Source organism: Indicator indicator, chromosome Z, assembly GCF_027791375.1.
Source record: "Indicator indicator isolate 239-I01 chromosome Z, UM_Iind_1.1, whole genome shotgun sequence".
In the NCBI taxonomy this organism is placed as follows: Eukaryota; Metazoa; Chordata; class Aves; order Piciformes; family Indicatoridae; genus Indicator; species Indicator indicator.
In genome coordinates this window covers 10,567,641-10,580,315 of record NC_072053.1, presented here as the reverse complement: position 1 = coordinate 10,580,315, position 12,675 = coordinate 10,567,641, and the positions used below count along the sequence as shown (strand labels likewise).

The following is a 12,675-nucleotide window of genomic DNA, read 5'->3' as shown; positions in this document are numbered from 1 at the left end:
TGTGAAACAAAGCACATTGTGTTATTACCTGGGTGCCTTTCAGCAGGTCTAAGATGTATTTGGATATGCTGCCTCTAACTTAAAATGCTGCAGCATCTTAAACTACTGTAGGTCTCCCTTCTTTCCACTGAAAAACTTCCACAATGAGAAACAGATCACTGTATTGGGGACAAATCAAACCTTACCATTCCATTTTATGCCAGGTTCAGAGCTGGCTGTTTTCTAGATGAGAACTGATAGTTGTGAAGCAACAAGAAAGAAAGAGATCCTCTGTGTATGTGGGGAAGACTTTGATGCTCCAGAGTTTTGAACTGGGAACTGAATTTCTTCTTGCATGTCCTGACTGTATGACTTCCTTCTTATATTTTGAGGAAACAGTATCCAGGCAGGACAGTCACAGGTGAAGCAGGCAGATACAAGAGGCAGTAGATGCGTGGAGCAGTGATCCTGTGGGGTTTCACAGAATCACAGAATTAACCAGGTTGGAAAAGACCTTCAAGATCATCAAGTCCAACTTGTCACCCAACACCATCTAATCAACTAAACCATGGCAGCAAGTGCCTCATTCAGTCTTATTTTAAACACTTCCAGGGACGGTGACTCCACCACCTCCCTGGGCAGTCCATTTCATTGGCCAATCTCTCTTTCTGTGAAGAATTTCTTCCTAACATCCAGCCTAAACCTTCCTTGGCACAGCTTGATACTGCGTCTTCTCGTTCTGTCACTGGTTACCTGGGAGAAGAGACCAACCCCCACCTGGCTACAGGTCTTCACTGCAAGACTGAAGCCATTCCTGGCATCAGATTATAAATGCTCAGAACCTTGCTATTGAACCTGTTCCTGATGCCATGGCAACAGGCAATAAATTTCCCTGCAGCCCCCATCTCTGCAGTTGTAAAATGGATTAATATTCCTTTAAAACCACCCTTTAAGATATAATGATAAAGGGTGGTTTAGCAGAGTCTGAGTCACAGGACTATAAATGTATGGCTTTATTAGTGCACTAGACCATTATAGCAAAATCTTCAGAGGTGGGATGAAGATCAGCATTTCTGTAAAGCCAGAAGTCCTTCCAGGCACTCTCCAATGAAGCTCTAATCTTGTTTAAAAAACATAATGGGTGGAAGAGGGGTTACAGGAGTGTGAGTGTGCATCTGTGATATGAATGTTTTCTGAGCAAATTAGACTGGGTGTGACAAATACAGATAATGTACTGGGCACTGGGATTGAGAGAAGTACCTAAGTAAATGCACTTGGTAGAAGGTATGATGATACATAACTCAACACCACAGCTTCTGATAACTCATGAGCCCTTCAATGCATTGTTTCTTTTCTCACTTAAGAGTTTCATCATTTCTCTCTAATAAAGCCTCTTGCCTTCTCATTCTCATTTCCACCCACTGGCTTCCCACTTCTGTCTTCTCAATGTCTTTTCAGTTGCTCTTCTACAACTCCCAGGTTTTTTTGTTGATTTTTGTCTATGTTTTTTTGTAGGGCAGGGGGTGTCAAATCAGTGGCATTTAAAATGTCTTTAATAGTGAGTTTTCATGGAGTCAAAAAACAGCTGCAGTCATTGATGTCAGATGCAGGGTGGAGAAATATAGAGCTTGAGCAGAAGTTGGAGGGAGAAGATAGGGTTGTACTGAGGTTACAATGAGTGAGGAAAGCTAGATTCTTCAGGGCAGATGTCTCTTAACAAAGCCAGTAGGCAGAACTGATGAACTGATGAACAGCCACACGGGGACCTCAGCAGGAGAAAGATTGTTAGAGTAGCTTGTGAGTGAGAGCCTAGAAATTATGGGTTCATGCTTGCAGGACTTTTTGGCAGCAATTTAAGGGGAAGTATAAATGGAGAAATTGAAACTGAAGCATTCAAAATTGAACCTGCTGAAGATTTATATTCTTCTGCCAAGGCAAGCGTTAATTCAGGTGAGATAAAGCTGGAAAGGATCATGTTGTGCATCCTCAGCATTTTTGAACAGAGCTTTCCTTTATGGTTTGTTTGTTTGATTGGTTTTGGTTTGCACATTTAGTTTGACTAAGGTCTTTCTCCCTGGAGATAAAGAGATGTTCAAATCTGATCTTCCATTCCTTCTTCTTGGACTCTGGGGCAGCTAAAGAGTGTAGCAGGAAGTAGAACTTACCCTGTATCTCTGGCCTAAGTTAGTCTTTCTCCCAGTTACATTCTGTTTGCCAGTTTGCCTTCTAGTGTTTTCTTCCTGGCTTCTTCTGACACACACAAACACAACTAAGAGACAAGACAGTGACAAAAGGTCAGGAAACCTTCCAAGAAATAATTTCTACTCTTTGTGCAGCCAGATAATGTGACATGTGTGGATGAGAAGAACAAGTGGCTTTATGTAAACGATACTAACTTCTGTCCATCTTTTCCACTAGTAGCCAGCTGTAGTCGCTGTGGTTCATGTTCCCACATGACTTGCACTGTTTATATCTTTTCTCAGCGTATACTAAGTTTCGGACTATAATTCACTCCCAGGTTTTCTAGGCCAGAGTGAGCACAGTGAGATAAAGTGCTTGCTTCTTAGCAGGATGAAATCACCTCCCATTACACCTGAGCATGCCAGAATAGAAGAGGTACATATTCTCCAATTCTGTTTCTGTGGACTTCAGAAGTATGATCTTGAAGAGGGAGAGCTAGTTGCCCCTCTCATGAAGTCTTTCAGCAGTGATTTATCTGCCTCTAAAAACTTGGCAATCACATCATGGTGGTGTTGTGCTCTGGTCAGTACGCTAGCTGCTGTAGGTCATTCAACAAATCCACTGAATAGATGGATTCCTGGGGTGTAAAAACCATCAGGAGACTTCTCCACCACTACCCAGGTTCACTGGTGTTGCAGCCTTTAAATCAATTACAGCCAACCCTATCTTAGTCTCCAGAGGCTACAGGATGTGCAAAGGTTAAATTTCTGTTAGGTTGATTGCACATAGCTATGATCTTCATAAGGTACAGTTTGGCAGAACTGCAAGAAGGGAATTACAGTGGTCAATACCACAGCACCACAGTCAGAGCATGATAAAGTTTTCAACCATGGCTTATTCTTCAGTTCATCAGAGTATTGCAGCCCCCAGAAGTTGAGTCTGGGCCAGAACTTTCAGTGCCAGCAAACACTGAGAAAAGGCAGGTGTTGAAACTTTTTTTTTTTTTCCAAAAAACACTGGACCATCTTTGTGAACCCTTTAGTTCTTAGCTTGTACCCTCAGATCATGGCCCAGACTCCCTAGCTCTTAGATTTCCTCTAAGTATTATAAAGGGCTGGGTAATAATCCTCACTGCCGGAAAAAAAAAAATAAAATAATTTGGTCAAAGAGCTGTATATAAACCAACATTCATCTCCAGTCTAGCTTGCTCTTTAACCAGGTTGAAAAGATACATACTGCCTTTTTGCTTTGAACTTGATTGTGCACTGGCAGATGTAGATGAGGAGTTACTGGCAGCTGTGGAAAACCATGGATTTAAAATTCTAGCAGAGGGATAAGGGAAATAAAGGAACAGTTCCAGTGCTCTCTCCGTTTTTCTTTTAAACACAGATGCTTAGTAGCATAAATGGAAGGAAGACTGCTATGAGATCAAAAAGACCCAGTCCTGCAGTCTGGAACCAGAGGGAGGTCCCTCTTTGACCACCACTGGCTTTTTAAATCCATGCTAACACATCGCACGTTAATTACAAACTAATATAATGGGGAAGTGTGGTGAAGACAAACCACTCTGCCCTCCTGCATCTGCTCCAGGCTCCATCTACCCAAGGAGAGGGCTCTTCTCATCAGTGCTCCACTGAGGAATCTGTGTTACAGCATAGCTCTGTCAGTCACACCGCATCATTTCATCAAGCAAGTGGCACTGGCAAACTCCACTCGTAGAATTAACTCCTTTTTAGTTACAGGTTCTAATTTATGTTACTATCTTTACAAGTGTCCTGTGTATAGATGGGCCCTGAATGTTTAAAGGGACATAACTTTGTCAGCTGCAGCCTTTCTGCTTTCTTTTAACTGCATGATGGGTGATAATATCTGCAGAATGATCCTTGATTCTTGTTAATCTGTTGTAAAGCATTTTCTGCTGCATTATGTTGCTGACTGATATTTTTTGTTCCTCAGGATATAGCTGTCTTTTTTTTTCTTCACAACTTACTGCAGATAAGCAGTGAAGTTGTTATAACCATGATGGTGCCAGCTCTTAAGATTTTATCACAGCTCTCCTAAAATGTTTTCTCAGGAGCTCCGGTTCTTGGTCATATTTAAATACATAGCAGTCAGATAATTTATAATTTCAATTACTTTTGTTTGCAGAGCTTCAGGAGGGAGAAAGCTAAAATTTATGACACTCAATATTACCGCACCAAAAGTACATATTTATGCATTCTAAATTTTTGGGACACTTCAATCCAAGTCAGTGATGGGAAGGAGGAACGGAGAATCGGTTTAGTCTTTCAGAACGTTTGGGTTTGGCATATGTGCAACCCTGTTGTTCTTCTCCTTCAGCATGCAAGCAACACATGCAAGTAAAAGATCCTCATGTATGTTTATAGCAGCTGTATCAAGCATTGGTGGAGAGCAACAGCTGCACTATTGAGCAAGGGACACTCCACAACTGTGTAAATGTTTCTAGCTTCTTGCTATAGTGTTTGTGGGCATGTTTTCCCAGTGACATGAGCTGAACTGCAGTAGTGTGAAAATGTCTTCCAGAGAGAAGCAGTAGGATGTTTCCCAAAGGACTTGCCAAATATTGCTAGATCAGGATCTTAATTTTTCAACATCAGGACAGTGAGTATTCAATGTCCAAAAGGTACCTGACACTAGATAATTATGTTGAGTGCAGTACTGTCTCAGCACTATTCTTTTAGCTTCAGAGATGTTACACTAGATTATTTTTCCCAGATGTGGTAAAAACACATAAACATTTTTAGCATCTCATGTGCATGCCACTTGGCTGTCTGCTATGAGCCTTTGTCATAGCCAAAACTTTACAGGTATAGCATAGGTGCAGAGTTTTCAGGGATTTCTGTAGTGAGCTTGGATCACAAAAGTAGTTTAGGCACTTGCTCATCATTTTCACCCTGTTTCTGAGTTCTTCTGGAGCTATTGAGTTAAGCACCTGTCAGACTCCAGAATGCACTCTGCTGGAGTCAGCTGGGGTTTTACCCAAGTAATGACTGCACAGTTTGGTCACTTACCTCTCATTTTATCAATTTCTTCTTGATACTAAGATATATTTTTTTAAAACCTGTTTGAATAATCACTATTTTTAACCTTTTTTCACAGGAGTGTTTGCATTTGGACTTTTTGCCACTGACATATTTGTAAATGCTGGCCAAGTTGTGACTGGGAACTTGGCTCCCTACTTCCTGACTGTATGTAAACCAAACTACACTGGAAACGACTGTCGAGCTCACCACCAGTTCATAAACAATGGCAACATCTGCACTGGGGATGTAGAGGTGATTGAAAAGGCAAGGAGATCCTTTCCATCCAAACATGCTGCTTTGAGCATCTACTCAGCATTATATGCCACGGTGAGTGCCAGAGATGACTGCTAAATTGTATGAGAGGTTTCCATATGTGGTGAGACCTCATCTTGAGTACTGTGTTCAGTCTTGGGCTCTCCGGTTTAGGAGGGACAGGGATCTGCTGGAGAAGGTCCACCAGAGAGCTACAAGGATGATTAGGGGACTGGAGCATGTGCCCTATGAGGAGAGGCTGAGGGACCTGGGGCTTTTTAGTCTGGAAAAGAGAAGACTGAGAGGGGATTTAATAAATGGGGTGTCAGGAGGGAGGGGACAGGCTCTTCTCACTTGCTCCCTGTGATAGGACAAGGAGCAATGGATGTAACCTGCAGCATAGGAGGTTCCACCTCAATACAAGGGGGAACTTCTTTACTGCAAGGGTCACAGACCACTGGAACAGGCTGCCCAGAGAGGTTGTGGAGTCTCCTTCTCTGGAAGCTTTCAAGACCTGTCTGGATGCATTCCTGTGTGACCTGAGCTAGATTGTATGGTCCTGCTCTGGCAGGGGGGTCAGACTCAATGATCTCTTTGGGTCCTTTCCAACCCCTGACATCCTGTGATCCTGTGATATGTGCATCTAGGTAAGGCCAGTTTTCTTACAATGATTTCTGAAGAAAAAGAAGGTTGTTTTGCAGAAGTATTTATTCTGTATCTGTAGAGGGAAATCCCCTTCTATCTCTCTCTGTTTTACCAATCCCTACTGTAAGTAAATCAAATGCTCATTACTTTCAGTGCACTGTATAGTGTGGAGTCATGAGGTCTTAATCTTTGCTGCTGATTTTCTCAGAGGCCATTGAGTATGCTTTCAACCTCTTCTTCTCCCTGCCTCTGTTGCACGAACATTAAAATTAAGTGGATGTTTAAACAGCTCCTGGATCACAACTGTTTCTTTTGTTCATGTGCCATGGGTTGTTGAACATTTGAAATGTAAATGGTGACATTTCAACAGGAGGTTGAACTAGGCTGGATTTTGTTCTTTTTGTTTATGTCACTGCCAGAACTTTGCTGTTATAGCTAAGAAATGGACTCCAGTTGACATCTTGACAATGTGACACTGTCAGGAAAGAAATTATCTGTCTTTTAAAATCTAGTGAAACATGTTAGCTGCTCCTTGTTCTCTGGCTACAGCTTTTGTAATACCTGGAAACTGATCCAAGAATCTTACTCACAAAATAGAAACCTTGGTGGGTTTGCCATTAAGATCCAAGGACTTAACATGGTTCTGATCTCAAAACAGGTTAACTAGGTCTTTTTTTCCCCCAATAGCTTGACTCAGGTGAGTAGCAGAATCTGTAGGTGCTTAGAATTTGAGAAAAGTCTTAGGCTTATTAATGATAGTGGAGCTTTACCCTGGTTTTGGTAGCAGATTAATAAAACACCCCATTCTAACTGTAAAATGAAGAGGCCACCCACTGCTACTTGCATGAATAATAACAGAGATAAAAAGTAGTAACTGTTTTGATCAGGATTTGATGATCAGTAAGCAACCATGTGTGAAATACAGATCCAAATAAATGCAACACTGTTGTAGCAGCTGCTATCACAATGATTAACTCTGAGGTGAAAGCTCCAGGATCAGGTTTGGCCCTGGTTCTGCCCTAAGCTAGTTATCATAGAATCATAGAATCAACCAGGTTGGAAGAGACCTCGAAGATCATCCAGTCCAACCTATCACCCAGCCCTAAGCAATCAATTAGACCATGGCACTAAGTGCCTCATCCAGTCTTCTCTTGAACATCTCCAGGGACAGCGACTCCACCACCTCCCTGGGCAGCCCATTCCAATGGGCACTCACTCTCTCTGTGAAGAACTTCCTCCTAATATCCAGCCTATACCTCCCCTGGCACAACTTGAGACTGTGTCCCCTCGTTCTGCTGCTGGTTGCCTGGGAGAAGAAACCAATCCCCACCTGGCTATAACCTCCCTTCAGGTAGTTGTAGACAGCAATGAGGTCACCCCTGAGCCTCCTCTTCTCCAGGCTAAATACCCCCAGCTCCCTCAGCCTCTCCTCATAGGGTTTGTGTTCCAGGCCCCTCACCAGCTTTGTCATCCTTCTCTGGAGATGTTCAAATACCTCAACATCTCTCTTGAATTGAGGAGCCCAGAACTGGACACAGTACTCAGGGTGTGGCCTGACCAGTGCTGAGTCAGGAGAAGAAAAACCTCCCTTGTCCTGCTGGCTACACTATTCCTGATATAGGCCAGGATGCCATTGGCTATCCTGGCCACCTGGGCACACTGCTGGGCACATCCTTTCATGGACTTTCCCTGCCCAACCTTCCTTGTTTCGTAGGAAGGCAAGTCTACAAACAGGCTGCTTTTCCACTACAACTGAAAGGGAATAATGCTTTCCTTTACTGAGCTTAAGTTCCCAATAGGTTAGTGTCTCTGAGTCCTAGTCTTCTAAGACTACCTGCAATAGATCTGTACTTCTATCCTCATGGGAAGATACCAGTTAGAGCCAGTACATGGAATTATTTCTGAACTACAAGGCCACAAAAGCTACCCTTAGGGCATTTTAGCCTACAGCCCAACTCCAGCCGAGTTCTCTGCCTCTAACCCTCTGACACTAACAGTGTGGTCACTTGTCTTTGCCTCTCAGGTGGGAGTAACATGAGTATGACATGAGAAATGCATTGTTCAGATCTAGCTCTGCTTAGTAATTGTGCTCTGTACAATTTTTTGAGAAGTATCTTGCTGATTCTAATCTGCATGGCAATGTGGGCTGCTGAACTTAAAACACAGGGCATTTGGTTAGTAATAGCTATACTTTGCATAAAGCTGAAGATTTGAGCCATGAAGCAAGAAAAATAAAATGAGTTGGACATGAGGAGGCAGGAGAATGGAATCATCATAGACACTGTCTTTCATAGTGTGTCTGTTGAGATCTAGCAATGTCCTCCTATCACTGAACCTTGAGTGTCCTCTGCAGATGTCTGTGTACTGATTTGTTGATTAATCTGCTGATGGTGGTACTGCTACTGTGAATGGTTTGGCTTTCTGTTTTGTTTCTGGGTTTTTTTTTATATAACCAGAATTTTATATTTAATCAGTTAAGTTTTTTTCTTGTCACCTGCCAGAGAAGCTAAGGAGATGCAAAGCATCACTTTTGTGGTCTCTGTAGGCAGAGATGAATCTTGTGTACCTAAAGTAAGAGGAAAAAAAAAAACACAACAGCCATCAGCCCTGGCTTCCATATTTAACACAATAATTAGGATGGCAATAAAGTTTAGTTAGTCTTCCAAAATTATCACAAGAAGAGATGGCAATCAGTGTACATAGTACACACTGCTGTACAGTTATAGACACACGCTTCTAAGTACACAACAGGGTCTCTGTGGCTGGAAGAACTAACCACTTACATTGACCATTCAGTAGTGCTTTTGAGATTCTTCATGAAAGCTCTCACATGGCATCATCCACAAGTAATGCTTTCTGTCACCTCCATCTGGCTAGAAGGCTCTGCCTCATCACAGTGGATCAACAGCTGGCATCTGCTGTTCATGCCTGGGTACACTGCCCCTGGACTAGATCAGTGTGACAGAGTATACCTGGACATGAAACCTTCAACATTCAGGAAATTCTGAATAGCAGAAAATACTACAGCAAACCCCTTCTGCAGCCCAAGTCACTGTTACCCCAACAATGATTTCTTCCATTTCTGCATTAACACCTACCATGAAAATCAAGACCCTGGCATTCCAAGCAGCTGTGATGAAGAGAATGCATCATGTTCTACAACACCACATCCTTGTCAGAGGATCTGCTTCTCACTGTAGAAATCTCTATGGTAAAGGAAAAGATTTTAAAGCTTATAGATTTTCCAGCATTTGTATGAAACTGTGAACTTTCCAAGGAAAATCAACTATCATAAATCTCCCCACTTCCTGCTGAAAGGACAAGACAGAATTCTCCTGTCTTGCCTTTCTCATCATAGATACAACATACATTCTAAATATATGCATGCATTTCATATATGTATCTGTTTTAAACTTGCAAACAAAAAAAGCCTGCTTGTCTATGCTTTTTCTGTCTGAAAAAGGTGGGAGAGGAATTACACACAGGATGAATGCTACTATCATGCATTGCACATTGCTAAATACACTGCTTGAGTGTACTGATAAGAGCACAGCAAAGAAGCTGAATAGATACTTTATATGGTTAAATCATATGTTGTTTATTTTTTAATATGATTTATTCTATTTTCTTCACATCTTTTTATATTTACTTCCTTCCTCTTCCACCCATCAAATAACTGTTTTTGACATTTAGAGTTTTGTAAATAAATTTACCCTATAAATAGCATTGTGGGAAATTTTCAAAAACACATGCTGTGTATAGAAAAATCAAATGTAAGTGACTTTCACAGACATCCTGGGCTCTTACACGAAGCTTTGAAAACCTGCTTTAAGTGAAAGTGTAAAAACATAGTCAGAATCTTGGCTTTAGAGGCCAGCACAGTAAAGATCAAACTGCAGAGTCTGGGAAATACGACCAGAATGAAGATGCTCCCACAGTTATTTCTGCACTCAGTGTGTGTGAATTATGGATGAACTGGAGCATACCTTCTGGGAAAACAGTTTGTCTTGGTTTAAACCCTCCTCATGAAGGCTGAACAGATTTCCTTCAGCAATCTGTTCACATGGTTAATTACCCTCATTGCTAAAAATGTTCTCTTTACTACAAGTTTACGTTTTCATGCTGAGATGTGTGAAACTTCACATACATTAGATACTTCCCATCTGTAATAAGGAGAACTCTGCCACGTGGGTAGCGCAGTGATACAGCTTTATCTCATACCTATAAGAAAACAAGAATGTGTGGGTTGTTCTCTGTAGCTAGGGTTTGCAGCTGCTGCAGCAGGGCTGCATTCTTACTTTAAAGAGGTGATGCTTTTCCTTTGGGAGCTGCAAACCACGGTAGTGTTTTGCTGGGGAGCAGGAAAGAATCCAGCCCCCTGCTGCCTGTTTGAATTGGCTTATACTAAACTAAATGCATAGGGTGAATGGTGGGTGGTAATTATTCACACAGTGGTGCTGATAATTTGTCCTAGTGTTTGCAAAGAAAAGCCTTTACCTGGGTTTTGGTGATGGGTGCTGCACAACCTGCCAGCAAAGACTGGGGCAAGATTGCCGCCTAGCGCTCAGTTGGTAGCTGTCACTTCACTGCTTGTGCTGCAATCAAGTACTAGGTTTGAAAAACAAAGCAAGCAGGGACCTATCAAGTAGCCTAGTCCTATTCACAGTGCTGTCACACACCATAATGTTCCAGTTCGTAATCTAAGTTCACCTTTAAATAATGTGTTCATAAGTGCATTTAAGGGCAGAACACTTCACTTACCCAGGCAGAGAACTGGCAAATTCACCTGTTAGAAGTCTAGTATTGCAGTTTCTTAGCAGGTGAAATTCTGATTTTGCCTAGATACAGCTACAGAGGCAGGCAGATTTGCCTTTGCCTAGTTGGTTTCTCTGGGCTGTTCCTTCCATTTCCAAGAGGTGGGTATTGTATCTCTTCCCTTCTTCTACAGTTATATATTATAATGGGTTTTTAACACCAGCCAGTGAGGTGACGCCAGCTGTAGGGATATTTGCTGGCCCAGTCAGGGAGAAGAGAGAGAAAAGTTAAGAGTGAAAGATACACACTATACAACAGAATAAAGGAATGTATGAAAGGCGATGAACAGAGTGACCTTGAGAATAATTTCTGTTCCCAAAACTCTTTGCTAGATCATAGTGACCTCTGTATTGAAGAAAGGCACAGGCATTAAAATACAGCAAAATAATTGCCTGTGGTTGCCAAATAGATCATGGAGTGTGAAGCAAGCTGTGCTGGTTGTCATAGTTGGAGGCACCAAGCCAGGCCCTCCCAGGCTTCTTTCAGTGCAGGCACAGGAAAATCCTGATGCAGTTTCACCGCCGTCAAGCCATTCTCGTCTTGCAAAGAGACTGGTGGTGCGAGCCGGCATGATGTCCTTAGCTTCTGCCACAGCACAACAAAAGGGAACGTCTCTTGGGACTCCACAGTGCTGCAGAGTCCTGCTCTGATTTCAGTGCTGCCCATGGCAAAACATTCAGCAGTGCCCTTCCCCAGAAAGGAAGTCCTTCTAGAAAGAGATGAGGTTTGTGGCTTGCATACAGCACAGTCTGAGATCCCAGTTATGGTGTCACAGCAGATAGGAGTAAAACAACAAGGTTGTTCCATAGAGTCTTTTGTACAGAAGACTAGCAGAACCATATAATCCATTTCTGACAACTGTAAAAGGATCAAGAATTGAAATGTTTTCAGCTCTGGTGATTTTACTATTTTTACAGCAAGAGATTTTTTTTTTCAAATGAAATTACTTTTTGTGACATTAAATACTGGAAGAGACACTTCTATGCTTTGTAGAACAGGTGTTTGTACTTTCACTAGATCAGATCTATGCTGTATTAATCAAGCTCAATCAAATTAAGTTTTCAATTGTACCTTCCTGATTCTGTATCATGTGTAGGAGGCCATGTGTACTCTGGAGACATTTCACACAAAGAAATCTGACGTACTTGCTTTTCTTATCAAAGCTTTAGAAATCATGCAGACATCCATACTTCTTTGCTGAAAATTAGTTTTATTCACATGTTTTGCCCTCAGACTTCATTTGTTTGATCTTTGGTATTTTATGGCTCTGGAATTAATGGGTGGCTACTAATTGTGACCCACGTGGTTTTAGTCTCTGTCAAGATGCACTTAAAATACAATACAAACTGTCAAAATCATAAGAGGTTCACGAAAAAATATTTAGAGCAGAGTGAAACTTCATGCTCTGGAATTACATTTTCAGATTCATCTGTGTTTTGACAGAAAACTCATATTCCCTGTTTCCTTCCAGAAAGAAAAAATGCCTAGAATAGTTTTTCTTAATGTTCTCTGTTACTTAAACGTAATGCCACTTAGGAAACTGGAGCAGCTAGTTCATATGGATGCTAGACATTCCATCATGTGCACATTACAGTCTCTGTAGGAGTATTAGCATAAATTCTTGACTCCCTTTGCAAACACTTAGTCATCCAGAGTGCATGTGAGCTAGCACATGAGCAAGTGCTTACAGAAGTTAGGAAGTCAGTAAAATTGAGCCTGCACCTACCAGTTCAGAGAAAGCTCAGCAGGTAAATGCAGT

General features: G+C 41.8%; 1 protein-coding gene across 1 annotated transcript in view; it reads left to right on the top strand.

Moving 5' to 3' along the window:
* Positions 1 to 12,675, top strand: part of PLPPR1 (phospholipid phosphatase related 1) — a 72,593-nt gene that overhangs the window by 53,621 nt on the left and 6,297 nt on the right. The window contains exon 4 of the mRNA XM_054397889.1: positions 5,281 to 5,531. Coding sequence (XP_054253864.1) covers positions 5,281 to 5,531 — 251 coding nt within the window. The remainder of the gene's footprint in view (positions 1 to 5,280; positions 5,532 to 12,675) is intronic.